At 51.1% G+C, this 19,125-nt stretch overlaps 2 protein-coding genes across 6 annotated transcripts in view; one reads left to right on the top strand and one right to left on the bottom strand.

Moving 5' to 3' along the window:
- SMTNL1 (smoothelin like 1) overlaps positions 1–4,032 on the top strand; it is an 11,802-nt gene extending 7,770 nt beyond the window's left edge. For all 3 annotated transcript variants that reach the window (XM_040495108.1, XM_040495109.1, XM_040495107.1), the window contains one exon: positions 3,401–4,032. In XM_040495108.1, the coding sequence (XP_040351042.1) occupies positions 3,401–3,545 (145 nt within the window). In that variant the 3' untranslated portion in view covers positions 3,546–4,032. The remainder of the gene's footprint in view (positions 1–3,400) is intronic.
- A 1,259-nt stretch (positions 4,033–5,291) lies between these two features.
- On the bottom strand, positions 5,292–19,066 carry UBE2L6 (ubiquitin conjugating enzyme E2 L6). 3 transcript variants are annotated; one of them, XM_040495104.1, is made up of 6 exons: positions 18,937–19,062; positions 16,056–16,065; positions 15,203–15,294; positions 14,898–14,993; positions 7,823–8,009; positions 5,292–6,023 (listed from the first exon to the last, which is right to left on the bottom strand). In XM_040495104.1, exons 1-6 carry the CDS (start codon positions 18,961–18,963, stop codon positions 5,872–5,874), a joined length of 564 nt encoding a protein of 187 aa, XP_040351038.1. In that variant the 5' UTR covers positions 18,964–19,062; the 3' UTR covers positions 5,292–5,871. The 3 variants fall into 3 exon arrangements, with proteins under 3 accessions (XP_040351038.1, XP_040351039.1, XP_040351040.1); XM_040495105.1 differs by lacking the exons at positions 15,203–15,294; positions 16,056–16,065 and having other exon boundaries at positions 18,937–19,063; XM_040495106.1 differs by lacking the exons at positions 14,898–14,993; positions 15,203–15,294; positions 16,056–16,065 and having other exon boundaries at positions 18,937–19,066.
- Positions 19,067–19,125: the final 59 nt, after the last annotated feature.

The following is a 19,125-nucleotide window of genomic DNA, read 5'->3' as shown; positions in this document are numbered from 1 at the left end:
TTCTTTCTTTCTTTCTTTCTTTCTTTCTTTCTTTCTTTCTTTCTTTCAATATATTTTTTAAGTTTATTTATTTATTTTTAATTTTTTTTTAACATTTATTTATTTTTGAGACAGAGACAGAGAGTGAACAGGGGAGGGTCAGAGAGAGGGAGACACAGAATCTGAAACAGGCTCCAGGCTCTGAGCTGTCAGCACAGAGCCCGACACGGGGCTCGAACCCCACGAACCGTGAGATCGTGACCTGAGCCGAAGTCGGACGCTTAACCGACTGAGCCACCCAGGCGCCCCTATTTATTTTGAGAGAGAGAGAAAGAACGCAAGCAGGGGAGGGACAGAGAGAGGGGGAGAGAGAGAATCCCAAGCAGGCTCTCCGCTGTCAGCACAGAGCCCTACGTGGGGCTCTATCTCATGAGCTGTGAGTTCATGGCCAGAGCCGAGATCAAGAGTTGGACACTTAAACAACTGAGCCATCCGGGCGCCCCTGACCTGTGCTTTTCAAATGGGGTCTTTCTTTTCCAGCAGGTTCCTCACACAAAATATTAAGTGAATGCCCAACATATAAAACGGATTAAATGGGGACTTTTTATTTTTTTTAAACTTTCCTTTAACTAAATAACACTTTCCTTATGAAATTTAGACATTGCTTCAAACACAATCTCATTCATAGAGCTTGACGTTCATGGCTGTAACACGTATGTAATCAAATGGGCACAGAAGGCCCAAAACATGTCCTAACCCAAACGATAGTTGTCCACAGCCTGGATGACATTGGACCACATGACCCGTTAACATGAATCATTAGAACCCTCTGGCTTCTTGGTTATTTGAGCTCGTCCCTCTTTTCCTCAGCCACCTGCTCATGGTTATGAGTTTCTGCCAATAACTATACCACGTGCAAAATCTTGGTCTCAGACATTCCGCTCTCTACCTGTCCCCACCCCTCGCCCTTCTAACTCACTTGGTTTAACACCATCACTGCAAGACATTTTTTGCCCCGTGGGGACTTCTAATCCATTAACCTCACCATTTTCCACTCTCTATCAGCTTGCTAATGTCTTCGATTTCATGGTCTATCAATGTCGTCACTCAAGGGGGGACCTTTCTAGGTCGGGAGGGGCTCCTGGAGCACACCAGCTCAGCACCCAACACCCTTCCCAGGATGCTCCCTGAGGCATATGTATGGGGCCCTCAGGCACCAAGGATGCAATTGGAAAACCATCAGCCTTGATATTCCAGAAGATCCCTTTCAGGTTCACGTTTTCCTGCCAAGGGATGGAGTGAGTGCCCTGGGGTGGGAAGCCGAGGAGGTCAGGAGCACCCCGTCCTGCTCTGGGCTCAGAAGCACCTGTCATGATGATGAGAGCCCCATGACTTGAGGGTGGTTAGGTGCTGGGTGTCATGCCGAGCGCTTTCCTTGGGTCCCCTCTCATTCTATCCTGTCAGCAGTCTTACAGCGTGGGTAGCAGTAGTGGGGTCACTCGACATCGTAGTTCATACAGGAGGGCAGTGGCAGGGCCGTGACATGGGAGTGAACCCCCCCAGTCGAGACTGAGAGCTCTGAGTGAACATCAGGAACCATGTGTCCCCGGCCTGCAGGACACAGGTCATTGTCCTCCTCCTGCTGCTGCCTGGCCATGGTTCCAAGCCAGAGCTGCAGGCAGGCAAACTGAACCATCAGGTGATGATGCCGAGCTGCCAAGAAGCATCAGGCAGGAGCAAAAAGGGAAGGATGTTGGTGGGGATGCGCGGGGCTGGAGGATGCAGAGGTCGACCTGCCGAGCTCGAATCCTGCCCCCTCCTTCTCAGCGCTGTGACTCTTGGCGGCTGACTTCGCTTTTCTTTGGGTTTGGTGTGATGAGGCGTGCAAAGTAAGGGGGCCCCTGCCACAGCCATCGCCTCCCACTGCCCCGTTCGAGAACTCACCTGATCACCATGGAATCCTGGGATGAGGGGGAACAGCAGTGCCCCGGCCCCCAGAGGGCTCCATCAGCTGTGCTGCCCGAGGAGCCCGGCCCCACCCCCCAGGCCCTGTGGGAATGAAGCTTCTCCCGCGTAGGGGGAGCACCCTGACCCACACCCCAGAGCTGACACGACCGCATTGGGCGTCAGGGAGCACAGCCCATTCCAGGAAATCTTCCAGTCTGTGCCTCCCTCCTGACTCTCAGGCCAGTCCAGCTTGGGTTTCAGCCCAGCCGCCGTGAGCCCCGAGAGAGGATTTCTGCCGGGCCCCCAGATTCGCCTACAGTCGGCACCCATGGCAGGTTGGCAGGCTGGGACCCGCACCCAGCTGCACGGCAAGGGTGCCAGGGACAGGCTTAGGTTGCATTCCAGCTGCGTCACTGTGACCTTGAGGAAATCCCCCAAATGCTCTGAGCCTCCAGCTCCTCTTCTGCTGGTTGAGGATGGAGGCGGGGAGTACATGAGACCACTCCCGGGGAAACCCCGATAAAGTACATGGCATGTGGTACCAAGGCCCCAACAGTGGTTTGCTCCGATTATCGGCTTCAGCAAAGCCAGCAGCACGTGGCCCCGAAGAGCAGCCGGGAAGTTAGAAAAAGAGGACTTGCTGCTAAACTCCACGCAGTCCCTCAAACACTCGAAGCACTCCTGCCTCAGGGCCTTTGCACATGCTGTTTCCTCTGCCTGGAATCCTCTTCCCTCAGACACGCCCATGATTTACTCTAAGAAGCCTTCCCTGAGCACCCTATTAAAAAAAACACCCCCTAACATAGGGATATACCCTATCTCCCTTCCCTGCCTTATTTCTCCGTAGCACCTCTCACCATCCGACGCGCTGTCTGTGGCATGTTTGATTACTGCCTGTCTTCTGCCACAAGACTGTCAGTGAGTGACACGAATGAGGGAGTCTGGGTTTTGCACGGTGCCGAATTCCCCACGCGAGTGCCCGGCACATAGTAGGTCCTCAGGAAACGCGTAGAGACTGCATGAAAATGGAGACTGCGATGGTGCAGATGATGCGAGCCGCGCTCTGGCTAGGACTGGGCTTCCATGCTCTAAACTCTTACCGAGGGGCCTGGCCTCCCAGACGACAGGTGTGCCAGCACGTGGAAGGGGCGGGTTAAGGCGGAACTGGAAACCAGAGGTTTCCATGGTCCCACACGAGCATGCAGAACTGGAAACCAGGGGTCCTCCCACACAAGCATGCACGGTGCACTGAAAACAGGGGCTTTGGAATCAGGCCAAGCTGCGTTTGAGTGTGGACAGCGAGGGCCTCGGTGATCTCGTCTGTACAATAGGACGGCCGGCTGAGACGACCTCCCCGCTCCAACACACACAGTTCTGTGGGTTTCACCCTTGCTGGGCTGCCCCCCTTTTCCCCTGCCCCCCACATCCTTCGGCTTGGCTCTGCTCCTCACCACCCCCCACCCCTGCCCCTCAGGAAACTGGCCGACTGTGCCCAGCTGCTGGAGGTGGATGACATGGTGCGGCTGGCGGTGCCCGACTCCAAGTGCGTCTACACCTACATCCAGGAGCTGTATCGCAGCCTGGTGCAGAAGGGACTGGTGAAGACCAAGAAGAAATGAGGAGGTGACCGGCGCTGCAGGCGGAGAGGGGCAGGACGCCCGGCTGACCGGCCACGGCCCCCCGAGGCCGCCGGAGCTGGGGCTCAAGCGAGGGCAGGTGGCACCAGTCTTAAACGCATTAAAGGTACTTTTGTAAAATCCTGTCTGGCCCTTCAGTGCACCCTACACCCCCTGCCCAGGAACCTCGCTCACTCTGGGGTAATGAAGCCCAGCCGCCGGGCTTCCTCACCGGACACGACTTCTCAACAACCACAACACCGTTCGGGAAAGTACGAGGGCCTGGGTCCCACCACTAAGCAGCTGTGTGACCTTGGACCAGTGAGTTAACCTCTCTGAGCCTCAGTTTACCATCTGAACAGTCACACCTCGTGGACCTGTTGGGAGGGTTAAACGAGACGATAAAATGAACGGAAAGCTTTGCCCGGTGCCTGTCACATCAAGTGTTCGATAAGTGAGGCCGAAAGTAAATGCATTCGTATGTTTTGAGCCATCGGTGGTGTTTTTCCCGATTCTCTTCCCTCTTTCCACACTTCTCCCAAATTAGGGAATTCCAGAACAGGTGCTAGAAGATTCTCTGGAAACCTCAAACTAGGTTAGTGGGGCCTGGGGCGATTCCCTCAACTCAAAGATACCCTACATTTGTGTCTAAAGTGGTGGTTTTCCCACAGCCTAGAACCACTGGCCCCTGAAAGTCCTTCCTCCGGGTTAAGTTAATCCCTTCGGCTTGGGCTGAAGTTTTGGCTTGGCTTTGTTTTTTCTATTGCTCATTAGAGATGCACCCCCTGAGCTGCTTATAATTTCCTGCTGACAATCCTGTCTGGCTCTATCAGTCTTTTGGAGCTTTGTGTGTGGATGAGAACAGCTTGTGAAAAACACAAACGAAATCCAGCCGGTTTGGCACTGCGGCAGGAGGTGTGGACTCTGCCCTGATTGGCAGAGCGGACCCGGGAACCCACTGAAGCACTCTGGGCCTCAGTTGCCTCATCTGTAAAGTGGGGGCATATTGACAGCCTAGTCCCTCATGGCCAGCTTTGCCCACAGTGTTTGGGGTTACTCGAAGCCCAGAGAACCACCAGTTCTGGGGAACAGGGCCACACCTTTGCGTAGATGGAGCTGACCCTCCGCCTCACCTTCTCCTGAGGAAACCACACCATCCTCTCAATAAACACTCAGCCGGTCTCCAAATTCATCTGTGACTTTAATGGCCGGACAAACAGATGGTCTCTGTGGTCATCCCGGACTGGAAGCTGGAGGGCTTCCTCCCAGGCTGAAGCCTGGCCCCCAGAAACTGGTAACCTAATGGGATTGCATGTGGGGCGCCTGAGTGGCTCAGTCGGCTGAGCATCCGACTTTGGTTCAGGTTGTGATCTTGCAGTTCGTGAGTTCAAGCCCTGCATCGGGCTCTCTGCTGTCCATGCAGAGCCCGCTTCAGATCCTCTGTCCCTCCTCTCTCTCTGCACCTCCTCCATTCTCTCTCTCACCCTCTCTCTGTCTCAAATTTAAAAAATTTTAAAAACACAAACCATATAGTCAGGGACGCCTGAGGGACGCCTGGGCGGCTCAGTCAGTCAAGCGCCTGACTTCGGGCCAGCTCACGATGTCACAGTTTGTGAGTTCAAAGCCCCACTTCGGGCTCTCTGCTGTCAGCACAGAGCCTCAGATCTCTGTCACCTTCTCCCTCTGCCCCTCCCCGCCTCTCAAAAATAAACATTAAAAAATATCACACTATAAAAAAAACCACATAGATTTCTGGATAGAGATTAGATTCTTCACTTCATGACTCATCAGGGGAAAAGGAAAGGTTTCGCGCATAAATCTAGACATGAAGTACCTATTAGCAGTCTGGCTGACTTCAAATAATAAACAAATCACTCAAGTGTAAATATGACTCTCTCCAAGTGCCCTGCCCCCCCCCCATACTCCTCACATCCCCTCTGCCCCTCTGCCTGGGCCCTAGGGGGATGCGAGGCGGCTCCTAGGTTCATTTCCTGCCAGCTGGCCTGAAGGCAACCTGTGTCTGTGAGAGCACGGAGCCCTGGAGAGCTGGCCTGTAATTGCACAAACGTGAACTCGTCTGCCTCTGGGGCAGAGAAAGAGCAGGAAAAGCACACTGTGGCCAGGTGAACGTGGGAATGGGTCCATGCCACACACACACACACACACGCTCACACACACACACAGGCTAATGACTAGCTACTTAAGAAGGAAAACATGCAACAAATGACAGGAGGCTCCGGCCGCACCCCCCCCCCGGCCCCCCACAGCTTCCATGAAATGTCCGCCCGTCACACAGAGAGGATCCGGCAAAGAGAGGGGTCAGAACCAGTTAGGAGGGCCGGTCGACTCCATACTTGAGGGTGAACTCCCTGGCCTCCCTGTGGAACAGCTCCGGATCTTGCTTCAGTAGGTCTGCGAGCTCCAACCGGACTGGCTGCCCCAGGTCTGGTCTGTTCACCAGCACATTGAGGGCCTCCAAGACTGGGGAGAGAAGCCAGGTCAGGACATCAGGATGGAGAGAAAAATCCTGGGAAGGAGGCGATGGCAGCCCCCTCCCAGATCCCCTGGCACCTCCACGCTCAGTCTGTGGGGGACCCCAAGGAGGTCGACTTCTTAGGATGATGACATTACAACCAAGTTAAAAGCCCCTCATTCCTCACTGACGGTGCCCAAAGCCCTGTCTGGCTATGTCAGTGCTTTTCAAACCATGTTCCATGGCTTCATAGAAACGTCTCATCGTGGGGGTCAATGAGATAAATGGGGTTTCTGTTTCCAACAAGAGCCGCCCTGTTTTTCTGTTTGATATTAAGATTCCAAATAGCCCTAAGTCGGGCTCCACGCTGACAGTACGTCGCCCGCTTGGGATTCTCTCTCTCCCTCTCTCTCTGCCTCTCCTCTGCTTGCTCTCTTTCTCTCTCAAAATAAATGAAATAAAAAAAAAATTTTTTTAAAGGATTCCAAATAAATCAACTTTTATTTGGGAAAAGGGGTTCTGAGGCTCCAGACTATAAAGTGCTATTGCCCCGTGGCTCCTAACCTTTCACGGATGGCTCTGGGAACCAGGAGAAGGCGGTGGGCCATCTCTCGAGGCACATGCAGGTGTGAATACACGCCAACATGAAGTTCTAAGTTAAGAGTGCTGCACAGACCCCCTGAAGCTCACCCAAGGACCACTCCTCCTCCCCGTCCCCCCCCCCCCGTCCCCCCCGGGACCTTGTTTCTAAGGCTAAGAACTCCTGAGCTGGTCCAGAGGCACCTGAGTGGCTCAGTTGGTTAACCGTCCAACTTCGGCTCTGGCTGTGATCTCACGGTTCGTGGGTTCGAGCCCCACGTCGGGCTCTGTGCTGACAGCTCAGAGCCTGGAGCCTGCTTCAGATTCTGTGTCTCCCTCTCCCTCTGCCCCTCCCCCACTCATGTTCTGTTTCTGTCTCTCAAAAATGAATAAATGTTAAAAAAAATTTTAAATAAACACGAAAAAAAAAAAATTCCTGAGTTGGTTCACGCACCGATGACGTTCACAGACTCTATAGAAATGCACTGTCCAATATGGTAGCCACTAGCCACATGCAGATCTCTAAATTGAAAGGAATTAAAAATGAACTGCAATCAGGAATTCACATCAGTCGCAGGACCACACTTCAGGTGCTCCATCGCCACCTGTCACAGAGGCTAGGGAAGTGGACAGGGCAGCCACGGATCATTTCCATCACTATAGAAAGTTCTGCAGGGTAGTGCTGGTCTAGAGTCAGCCGAGCCCGGCTGTGAGTCCCAGCTCTGCCACCTGACAGCGGGACGAGCAAAGGCCAGTGCTTCACTTACCACAGGCCTCACTGTGCTCATCTGTGCAATGGGCAATGAGAACACTCTGTACGGGGCTGCTGGGGGACTGGATGAAGGTGGTGTGTGAAGCTCCTAGCACAGGGCAGAAAGCATTTAATCCACACGTACTGCCATTACTGGGCCAATCCCCTCAACTGTCATTTCGGGCTCTGAGCCTGCGAAGGAGCAGACCTCGGCAAGGTCCGCAGACAGAGCAACAGAGCCCGTCCCTCCCAGACCCGTGGCCACGCTGCTCCGTCCCACCTGCCCAGGTAGAAAGCCGAGGCAGGACCAGGTCAGCAGGCCCAGGATCTCAGGACGCATCCCTTCTATCCGAAGACAGGCTCAGCTGAGACCCACCATTTTTATCTCCCCTCTTTGGGGCGTTTTCTGATTCAAAATCAGTCCCATCACCTCTCCTCCAGGATCAGACCCTCCTGTTAGGCGAGGCCCAGCCCCACCTTGGCAGGTCTTGGTGTAAGGACTCCAGTTCTCCTTGCTGATGATGGGCAGGCAAACCTCTCCATTGTGGCCCACGTTGGGGTGGTAGATCCTGGTGGTGAATGTCACCGTAGGGGGCTTGAACGGATAGTCCTCAGGGAAGTTGATGCGCAGGTGGAAAGCCTTGAGGTTGTAGGGTGGCTCCTCCTGCGCAAGAGAAGGGGTGAAGCTCTGTTCCAGCACACGTCTGCTCTGAAAAGCCTGTTTCCCTCCCGGGGCCTTGGTCTGGCGGCCCCTCTCCCGGCCTCGCCCCTGGACTCCGAGGAGTCCTCTGTGGCACGCCCAGGTGGGACCATGAACGGACACGGGTGGCTCCTGGACTCACTGGGCAACTGAGCCGCGGATTAGTGGAGTCACAAAAGAACACTGGCCTGGGAGTCACAAAAGTCCCACCCTGGCTCTTTCTGTGCGACAACTGTGGGCCAGCCACCTCCCACCTTTGGGCCTCAGCTTCCTCGTTCGAAAACGGGGTCACATTTGACTAGGACCATCTCAGCTTTTTTTTTTTTTCAATGGATAATTAATTTCTGTCCATTTCTATTGAAAAAGAATTGACAAACATGATGGTGTAAGTGGATGGTAAAATGACTACCACCATGGGCTCAGCGAACGTCCGTCTTCTCACACAGATACAATTAAAAAGAAAAGATGGGGCGCCCGGGTGGCTCAGTCGGTTAAGCATCCAACTCTTGGTTTCGCCTCAGGTCATGACTGCATGGTTCATGAGTTTGAGCCCTGCATCCTGCTCTGTGCTGACAGTGCAGAGCCTGTTTGGGATTCTCTCTCTCTCTCTCTCTCTCTCTCTCTCTCTCTCTCCCTCTCTCTCTGCCCTTCCCCTGCTCTCTAAACAAACAAACAGGGGCGCCTGGGTGGCTCGGTCAGTTAAGCGTCTGACTTCGGCTCAGGTCATGATCTCACGGTCCTTGAGTTCGAGCCCCGCGTCGGGCTCTGTGCTGATGGTTCGGAACCTGGAGCCTGTTTCGGATTCTGTGTCTCCCTCTCTCTCTGCCCCTCCCCTGTTCATGCTCTGCCTCTCTCTGTCTCAAAAATTAATAAACGTTAAAAAAAATAAACAAATAAATAAACTTTTAAAAATTCCATCTATAGATGAGTTCATGGAGAATTTGTCTTTCTCTGCCTGACTCATTTCACTTAGCATAATGCCTTCAAGGTCCGTCCATGATGCCACAAATGGCCATCTCGGCTTCAACGTCTTCATGTTGCAAAAGAAGAATGCAATAGAAGAATGAAGCATGGGAGAAATCATTACTGGGGGGGGCGGAATGGAGAAAATGAGGGGATCATAAGAAGTCAGGGGCTTGGGAACGTAAAATGGTGCAGCCACTGTGGAAAAACGTATGGCAATTCCTCAAAAATCTAAACATAGAGGGGGCGCCTGGGTGGCTCAGTCGGTTAAGCATCCGACTTCGGCTCAGGTCATGATCTCATGGTTCGTGGGTTCGAGCCCCGAGTCGGGCTCTGTTGACAGCTCAGAGCCTGCAGCCTGCTTTGGATCCTGTGTCTCCCTCTCTCTCTGTCCCTCCCCTCCTCATGCTCTGTCTTTCTCTCTCAAATAGATTAAAAAATTAAAAAAAAAATCCAAACACAGAATTAGCACGGGATCCATGCTAACAACCCAAATACTCACTGATGGATGAATGCAGAAACAAAATGTGGCATACATGTACAAGGGAATATTATTTACCCTTAAAAAGGAATGAAATTCTGACGTGTGCCCCAACATGGATGAACTTTGAAGACATTATGCTAAGTGAAACAAGCTAGAGAAAAAAGAACAAATACTGTATGACTCCACTTACGTGAGGTACCCAGAATAGTCAGATTCACAGCCATAAAATAGGAAATGAGGGGGAGAGGGAATGGGGAGTCAGTGTTTCATGGGTACAGAGTTTCGGAAGGGGAAGATGAAAACGTTCTGGAGGTGGGTGATGGGGACAGTTGCACAACAATGCAATGGGGTTAGTGCCCCTGAACTGTAAACATGAAAAGGGTAAATATTGTTATTGTGTACTTTACCATAATAAAAAAATTTTACAGAAAGAAAGAACTCAGGGGCTGGGGTGACTGGGGGTTAGGGGTAGCCAGGGGCCAGTAGAAGACCCTCCAGACTTCGAGCAACCTGAAAAACTTTCCTGGGTGCCTATTCTGTGCCACCTTGTGTTAAGAGCTTGACAAATATTAGTCCATGCAACAGAGGGCAGGGGTTCCATGGACTTCGGAGCCACGGTATGAATATTGGCTCTGCCACTCTAGCTGTGTGACCTTAGGCAAGTAACTTAACCTCTGTGCTTCCCTATGACAATAATAGGCTTCTTCATACAGCTTATGTGAGAACTAAATGAGTTAATTTATGTTAAGGGCTTAGAACAGCACATGGAAAGCACTATCTGTGTGTCAGTAGGTAATACAGTAGGTATTATGAAAACTCCCCACTATTAGCATCTACATTTTCAGATGAGGAAGCCCAAGTTCAATGTCTTGTAACTTGCCCAGGGCCCCAGTGGAGTGCTGGAGGGGAACCCAGAATTGCCAACTCTATGTCTCCACATGTGAGCACTAGTCTACACCCCTAGAAGGGGGGAGCCCCAGAACTCGGGTGACCCCAGCACAGAGTCCAGGGGCTTCCGGCTGCTTCCAAAGCTCCAGATCCTTTCAGAGCCTTCGTTACTGAGAAGACAGGACAAGGACATATGGATGTAAGCCTGCAGTCAAAGTCTTAAGAGAACTCCTCTTAGTTAGCAGAGGGCAAAGGGGAGCCATAGGGGTCTTGGGTGTGTCTGAGATAAGAGATGGGGCAACTGTATAGGGCAGGGAAGGAAAATGGCTCAGCTTTTCATTCTTGATGATAAGAGACCAAGGCCTGTGCAGTGGAGACAGAGCCGAGCATGAGGCCTCAGAAAAGGATGGGAGAATGTCCATGTGTCCTGTCTGCAGGGTTGCATGCTGGGCTTCCTGGGTCTTAACAGAGGAGCCTTGGACTTGACGGCCCTGGGAGCCCACCCCAGCTCTGCCTCAAGCCCACCATGTGGCTTTGAGCTCCTCCAGGAATCGGGATCCTCATCTGTAAAATGAAGAAGCTGGGCCACCCCGAGGGCTTTCATACTATACCTTAGGGTCAGCTGAGAAAGTCTGATTTCCTTCTAAGCTTTCGGTTTATTTTTCATTATTTTAAGTTTACTTTATTTGAGAGAGAGAGAGCGAAAGTCAGAGAGAGAGGAGAGAGAGAGAGAGAGAGAGAATCCCAAGCAGGCTCCCCACTGTCAGCGCAGACCCCCATGTGAGGCTCGATCTCACCAACTGTGAGATCATGACCCAAGCCGAGATCAAGAGTCAGGTACTTAGCCAACTGAGCCACCCAGGTGCCCCTGAGTTTGGGGCTTAAAAAAAGCACTCGGCTATTCTTCCAGCTCTGCCACCTTATTCTTTTTTTTTGCAAAAAAAATTCATTGCTAAGTGCTTAGAGAAGAGTTGGTGTTTTATAGGTGTTGGCTAACTGTCTCACTGGAAGGGGGCTTCTTTGCTGAAGCTGTGGAGAATTGAACTTTAGTCTCAACAAAACTGCCATTGGATAAAAGTATTATGAAAACTCACCACTACCAGCATCTACTATTATATTATATTATATTAATTATATTATATTATATTATAATTATATAATTATATTATATATTATATTATATATTATATTATATTAATACTATTATATTATACTACTATTATGTCATTTTGGCAGCACTGATAATTGGAAGCTAATCATAAACTTATTTTGTTCTGCATCAATATCCTAAGAGCCCTAGAATTTTTTTTTCCAATCTCAAAAGTGACCCTATTTTAGCCATTAGTAAATCATAGAAAAGTCAGTATCCTGCCACCTTATTCTGTGTGACCTTCTGTGTGACAAGTTACTCAACCGCCTCAGCCTCCATTTCCCCAACCCTAAAAAGATGTCAGTCTTCCTCACGGAGCGGTTGAGAGGGCTCAGTACGACTGCTCAGGCAATGCCCTGGAAACAGGGCTCGGTCCACAGTGGGTAATGAATGGCAACTCTTACTATTAGCTTTCAAAAGCTCATCCCGCTGTCAGCTTCCGTGATAAGAGGTGACAGGTGGGGCCACCTTGGTGAGCATGTATACGGAGACTGAGCTTTTAAGGGACAATCTGTCAGCTCATCCCACAGACCTGTCTGGGTTCTCCTTCCCCTGCCCTCCAACCATTCCTCCTTTACGGCTTCATCAGGCACCTCTGGGCCCCCTCAGCTGGCTGTTCTGCATCAGCCTTTGGTCCCCCAATCCCAAGTGTTGAGAGTGACGAAAATGTCTTTTGTTATGTTAATGAGGTGGCTTTGGAAGCACCTAAGGAGGGGGGCTATAGTCAGGGGGAACCAACCAGGGGGTTAGAGGGTTGGAGGGGAGAAGGGCTAGAGTTCAGTCACCAAAGGCCAAAGATTTAATCAACCATGCTTATGTAATAAAGCCTCTGTGAAAACCCAGAAGGGCAGGGTTCAGAGAGCTTCTGGGCTGGTGAACGCGTGTTGGCTTGGGGAGATGGCGTGTCCAGAGAGGGCACGGAAGCCCCGCGCCCTTCCCCCATCTTGCACTGGCAATCTAGCAAGTAAAATGCTTCTGAGTTCTGTGAGCCGCCCTAGCAAATTAAGTGAGCCTGAAGAAGGGGTCATGGGAGCCTCTGATTTATAACCATTCAGTCAGAAGCAACCGGGACTTGGGACTGACATCTGACGGGAGGAGGGGGAGGGTGTGTAAAAGGGACAGTCATGTGGAACCCAGGCTTTAATCTGTGGGATCCGATGCTATCTCCAGGGTAGATGGAGTCACAAGTGAGTTAAATAGTAGGACACAGGACATCCAGGGGCACCTGGGTGGCTCAGCTGGTTAAGCGTCCGACTCTTGATTTCAGCTCAGGTCATGATCTCATGGTTGGTGGGTTCAAGCTCCAAGTTGGGTTCTGTGCTTGCAGTGCGGGACTTGCTTGGGATTCTCTCTCTCCTTCTCTCTCTGCTCCTCCCCTGTTCGCACTCTCTGCCTCTCTCTAAATAAATAAGCATTAAAACATGATTTTGGGAGGGCGCCTGGGTGGCTCAGTTGGTGAAGCGTCCAATTTCGGCTCAGGTCATGATCTCGTGGTTCACAGGTTCGAGCCCCGTATTGGGCTCCGTGCTTCTGTCTCCCTCTCTCTCTGCCCCTCCCCTGCTCATAATCTGTCTCTCTCTCTCTCAAAAATAAATAAAACATTTTAAAAATTCTAAAAATATTGTTTTTAGTAGTAGGACACCCAGCTGGTGTCCTAAGAATTGCTTGGAGGTGGGGCAGAGACACCCCTCCACACGCTGGAATTGTGCTCAGACCAGAAGACGCCCCACCTTGGTCTTGCTGACTGTGATTTCACAGTATTCTCTGAAATGTGACGTCCCCCAGGTGTCCCTGTCGCCCACCTTCTGCCTTCTCACCCGCTCCTCCACCTTTACTCTCATCCACCTCAGAGCTAGCCTCCCTGGGGCATCTAATCAGTCCCTGGAGCACCTTCTAGCACCTTCTTCCTCTGGCCCCTGAGGCCCAGAGCAGCTGTCCTCACTCCAAGCCAGGTAAACGGATTGCTTCAACCAGCAGCCCACTGGACACGACCGAGGTTCGTATGTTGCCCCGAGTCAAGCCTTTCCCTATTTTTCAGGACTAAAGGCCGGCTGAAAGAGAAGAGGGCACAATCCAGGCCATTGCATTGTCAGTAAAAAGACCAAATCCTAAATAATCAAATGAATGGTTCTTTTTATCTTCCAAAGAGCTAATGACAAGTTTTACTGTTTTAATTTTTATGTCCATGTAATTAAAGGTGTATAATGACTCTCCCACAGAAAAGATCTTCAGTCTATTAATAATAAAAGAGAAATCCTGCACGCAGATTGGTCCACTAGAATATTATTTTCAGGGGGAGATTTTACTGAGAGAGATCTAATAAATGGAGACAAATCAGAATGGTAAAGATGAGTTATCTACGTCGCCATATGTAACAACAGTTGTCCTATCATTATATTATTGTACACCTGGAACTAATATACCACTGTAGGTTAACTACGCTAGAATAAAAAAGAAATAGTTGTCTGAAATATGATCTTTAAATTTATTTCTGGGGGACGCCTGGGTGGCTCAGTTGGTTAAGCATCCAACTTTGGCTCAGGTCATGATCTCGTGGTTTGTGAGTTCGAGCCCCGCATTGGGCTCCGTGCTGAAGCTCAGAGCCTGGAGGCTGCTTCGGATTCTGTGTCTCTCTCTCCTCCTCCCCCACTCATGCTCTCTCTCCCTCTCTCAAAAATAAATACGCATTAAACAAAATTTTTTAAAAAGACTATCAATTTAAAAAAAACATTAATTTTTTTTTAATTTACTTATTTATTTGGAGGTAGAGAGTATGCGTAGAGGAGGGGCAGAGAGAGAGGGAGAGATAGAGAAGCCCAAGCAGGCTCCGCACTGTCAGCAGAGAGTCCTGTGTGAGGCTCAAACCCACAAACCGTGAGATCATGCCCTGAGCCGAAATCAAGAGTTGGACACTCAACCAACTGAGCCACCCCGGCACCCCAGGAATATGACCTTTAAAAGAAAACAAAATACATTTTGGGTCTGAAGGAGCAAATTCTACCAACTACGAACAGGAACTTTATCCCCAGCCTCCGACAAAGGTCCAAAAGATCTTTTCTTTCTTCTTTTGATGCTGTTTGTCTGTTGTAGCTTCTTGGTGGGCTTGGTGACGGGTTGTCACCGGGTGGGCTGGTCCTACGGGTTTGAGGACAGGCTCTCCTACCAGATCCAAAAATCTTTTAACCTCTTCATCGGTCTGCTCTGACCTCAGAAGCAATCAGTCCAGAGACCTCATCTACCAACGACTGACCTCCAGTTACAAAAAGGACTCCACGACAGGGAAAGTTCTCACCCAGTCCTCAGCCTCCCTGCCCATGGCTTTGGCCTGTCACCCTAATCAAAGGCCATGATCCCCGGCGACACTCACAGGCAGGAGGAGGGCGTGCCACACCAGGACATCGGCATCATGGCTGAACAGGTTCCGTAGGTACCGGGGAAGCTTTGCCTGGAGACTCTCCAGCTCCTGCAGGGGATGCATCAGTGAGCAGCTTGCCGGTCTCCCCTACTTCAGCCCCCCACCTCCCTGTCCCAGCAGCGAGCTGTCCCAAGTTTCAAAAAGGACACCCTCAGGGGCAGAAGCCGGCGAAGTCAGAGCCCTCAACTACTGAGCTCTCAGAATGTGTCAGGCACAGCGCTATGTGCTTTAAGTGACTTATCCGACTTCAGGCTCACCAAGCTCTGGAGGTACTGGGTGGGAGGAAGGTGCAGATCGCTGCTTCCAGATATTACCACTTGGGAGTAAACTCTCTTCAGAGCCTTTCCTCCTGAAACCAAGATACCACCTGACCTCTGTCATCTTGCTGTCTTCCTGAAAGGGCCTAACTCTCTCCCTCCCTCCCTCCCTCCCTCCTCACAGCATGCACTGCGTGTCTGGCATGACGACAGGCCCTTATAGTGCTCAGAGTGGACAGCAAAGACAAAGTCCTCCAGACCAGGCCTGGGGAAGGAAGACGGTTCAGACAGACTGCAGCAGAGAAACACATCACGCAGAGAAACAAGGGGACAAGGAGTGACTCACCCCGTCCCCTAGAGAGGTAGCCCAGATACCCAGACATCAGCGGATTCTCCCTACAGCCCTTTACGGAGCATCCTCTAGCGACACTTGAGTAAGAAGGGCCCAGCCCTCAAGAACTTTGCTGGAGTGATGGCAGAAAGGTGAATGTGACTATGTGAATAACGGGTATGGACACATAATAGGGAAGAGGACAGGGGAGCAGGAAGGTTTCGCAGAGGGCGCCACTGTGCCAGGCCATGCAGGGAAGGGGACAGGCACCAAGGCAGAGGCCGGGTCAGAGCAAAGATACAGTGTGTTCCATGCAAGCTCAATAGTTATTGATGGAAAAGGAATCCACGGTCAAGTACATCGGAAAGCACAAAGCTAAACAGATTCCTTTACTGCAGGACTTCCCAGAGCCTTCAATGTGCTATTGTGCATCACAAATCTCCAAGCTGTGCGCCCACAGCATGCAGAACTTCTCAAACACATCGACCAAGGAACCCGTCTCCTCTTCGGGGGTCAACAGACTTTTTTTTTTCTTTGAAAACAAAACAGTAACAATAACAGATAAGAAGACATTCAAGGGCAAGGACATATACCTCTGGAACAGCAAATGGGTATAAACCATTGGTTGTCAACTTGGGGGCAGTTTGACCCCACACCCCCAGCGGACACTAGGCAATGCCTAGGCCTTTTTTTTTTTTTTTTTTTAAATTAGGCTTCATAGCCAGTGCAGAGCCCAATGCAGGGCTTGAACTCATGACTCTGAGCTCAAGACCTGAGCTGATGAGGCACCTGGGTGGCTCAGTCAGTTAAGCATCTGACTCTTGATTTTGGTTGGGGCCATGATCTGATGGTTCATGGGATGGAGCCCCCGGTCAGGCTCTGTGTTGGCATCGCAGAGCCTGCTTGGGATTCTCTCTCTCCCCCTCTCCTGCCCCTCCCCCGCTCATGCACATGTGCACTTGTGCACTCTCTCTCTCTTAAAAATAAATTTAAAAAAAAAAAAAAAAAAAAAAAGACCTGAGCTGAGATCAAGAGTCAGAACGCTTAACCGACTGAGCCACCAGGCACCCCTAGAACATTTCTGGTTGTCACACATTGGGGGAGTGATGCCAGCATCTAGTGGGTTGAGGCCAGGGATGCCGACAAACATCTTACAAAGAATTAGCCAGCCCCAGATGTCAACAGTAACGAGGCTGGGAAACTGTGGTATAAACAAAGGTGGCTCAAAACCAGTTCACAGTTTGGGAGGGGCTTTTCATACTGTGGACCACGTGAACTTTCTCTGAACCCCCAACACATAAACACAACCCTGGCCCCATCTCCTATCTCTTAGCTAGCCCATACTCTCTATTCATAACAAAAAACTGCTTCTTGTGCCTTCTGCACAGAGTCTCTGATCCCTCACTTATTATATTAAATTTTTTTTTAATGTTTACTTATTTTTGAGAGTGAGACAGAGTGCAAGCAGGGGAAGGGGCAGAGAGTGAGGGAGATACAGACTCTGAAGCAGGCTCCAGGCTCTGAGCTGTCAGCACAGAGCTTGACATAGGGCTCAAACTCACGAGCCCTGAGATTATGACCTAAGCCAAAGTCAGGTGCTTAACCAACTGAGCCACTCAGGCACTTCTGACCCCTCATTTATTTTTCACTCCATATTTGCTACCATGAATCCTAGCTCCAGTATCATCTATTGGCAAGAATGAAGTTCTAGGTCAAATAGAGAAGCTGTGGAATGGACACTTTCCTGACTTTACTATAACTGAGATCATTTGGGACATTTCATTTCTTTTTTTTTTAATTTTTAAATGTTTATTTATTTTTGAGAGACAGAGACAGAGCATGAGTGGGGGAGGAGCAGAGAGAGAGGGAGACACAGAATCCAAAGCAGGATCCAGGCTCTGAGCTGTCGGCAAAGAGCCTGACATCAGGCTCAAACTCACGAACCGCGAGATCGTGACCTGAGCCAAAGTTGGATGCTCGACCAACTGAGCCACCCAGGTGCCCCTTGGGACTTTTCTGTTATAAATGAGTTCTGCCAAAAGATTCTGCAAGCCTGAGGATGTGAAACCCAACCTAGGACACTCAGCTCTTTCTTGAGGCCTATTAGGAAATCACCTGACTCAGAGAAATAGAAAATAAAAGTAAAGAGGCCACTGGAAGGGGGTGCAGGTTGGAGCCCTACCAACCTGGACTCCTATCCCAGTCCCATCACTCCTTACTGGGTGACCCTGAACAATCGAGTTATTCTCTCTGAGCCTCCACTTCCTCATCTGTAAAATGGGGGTATACGGCTTCTCTCACAGGGTTGCTGTGAGAATCTGATGAGCTAACGTAAATGGCCAGGCACTTAGTGGTGCCAGTGTGATAAATACCGGCTCCTAGTTCTTTCCCACTTGGCTAGAAAGACCCTTTGCCCCACTTTGTTGCCAACCTCCGGATTTCAGTTTTTCTGGATTGAGCCTGCTCTGTGTTCCAACCTGAGACTCTCTAACTCTCAAAGGTGGAGAGGAGAAAGCAGCCCTCTTCACCCCCTTAACCCTGCTCCCACTCTGCATACTGGAAGGGCACTTCCAAGAGAGTCAAAGTCTGGGGCATGTCAGACCCATTTCACCTGACCTCTCTTACTTCCCCACCTGTGCCCACCTCCTGGCTACACCCCTTCAAACACCCTGGGTTTTCCCATATCCTGGGGAATTTGACCCTTCCCATCCTTCCAGACCTCATTTCAAATTGTGTCCCTAACTGGAAAGAAAGCTCAAAGGGAGGGGGGATTTTTGCTCATCTCTGCTTCCCTACTTCCTAGAACAGGAGCCAGCACATAACAGGCATTCGACAACATTTGTAGAAGGAATGAGTGCGCACCACCTACTCCGGGACACCTGCCAGCTGCGCCTTGGCATCTTTCCCCCCCGAGAATACCCAGGGAACTTTGTTCCCGATTCCTACTCAACACCCCATACTGGTCGGGACTCTAGAAACATAGGTACCCAATTAAGGGCGGGGCATGAGCTACTCCAAGGCAAAGACCTTGTTCTGGTTATCTCTGTCCCTAAACCCCTCCACTCCAGCAGAGAGCCTGGCTCCTGGAACCTTTCCAGCACCTCAGTGACAAGCAAGCAATTATTATCACAAGTTTCTTGCAGGAGAAAAGAAACCGAAACCAATTCGGGAGGAACCATCCGCATCCCCAGCGCAGCCCAGGGCGCCAGGGACAGCTCCGCTCCATACGCCCCCGCTTCCTCAGACTCCATCTCCTGCCCCCCTCGAAGACCTGCTCCTCCTCCGGGCCAAGCGGCGGTAATAGGGACAAATAACCGCGCTCGGAAAGCCGGGGGAGGGATGCAAGGAGCAGGTCAAGGGAGGCGAGAGGAGCCGTGAGAGAGGGGTCGCCCGACCTCCTTACCTTCGCCACCCGCTTGCTGGCAGACATCTCGGGACCGAGCGTGGGGGCTTCCGGGCGCGAGGGCTTCCGCTAGGACCTCGGCCGGCTAGCGGACTCGGAGTGCACCGCCCCCAGCCACGCCCCCAGCGCCACGCCCCCCAGCCACGCCCCCGCGGCGCAGAGGACTCGGGTTCCCGCCTGCCCGCGCGG

Source organism: Herpailurus yagouaroundi, unplaced genomic scaffold, assembly GCF_014898765.1.
Source record: "Herpailurus yagouaroundi ecotype Mexico unplaced genomic scaffold, PumYag 187, whole genome shotgun sequence".
NCBI lineage: Eukaryota > Metazoa > Chordata > Mammalia > Carnivora > Felidae > Herpailurus > Herpailurus yagouaroundi.
This window is presented reverse-complemented; position numbering and strand designations above follow the sequence as displayed.

What these genes read in the sequence shown, in the direction of transcription:
- UBE2L6 (XM_040495104.1), bottom strand. Translation starts at nt 18,963, where the DNA reads ATGTCTGCCAGCAAGCGGGTGGCGAAG. An exon ending in GGCACGCCCTCCTCCTGCCT is followed by an intron (nt 8,010 to 14,897) that starts GTGAGTGTCGCC and finishes TCTCTTGCGCAG; the next exon opens with GAGGAGCCACCCTACAACCT. An exon ending in TTACACCAAGACCTGCCAAG is followed by an intron (nt 6,024 to 7,822) that starts GTGGGGCTGGGC and finishes TTCTCTCCCCAG; the next exon opens with TCTTGGAGGCCCTCAATGTG.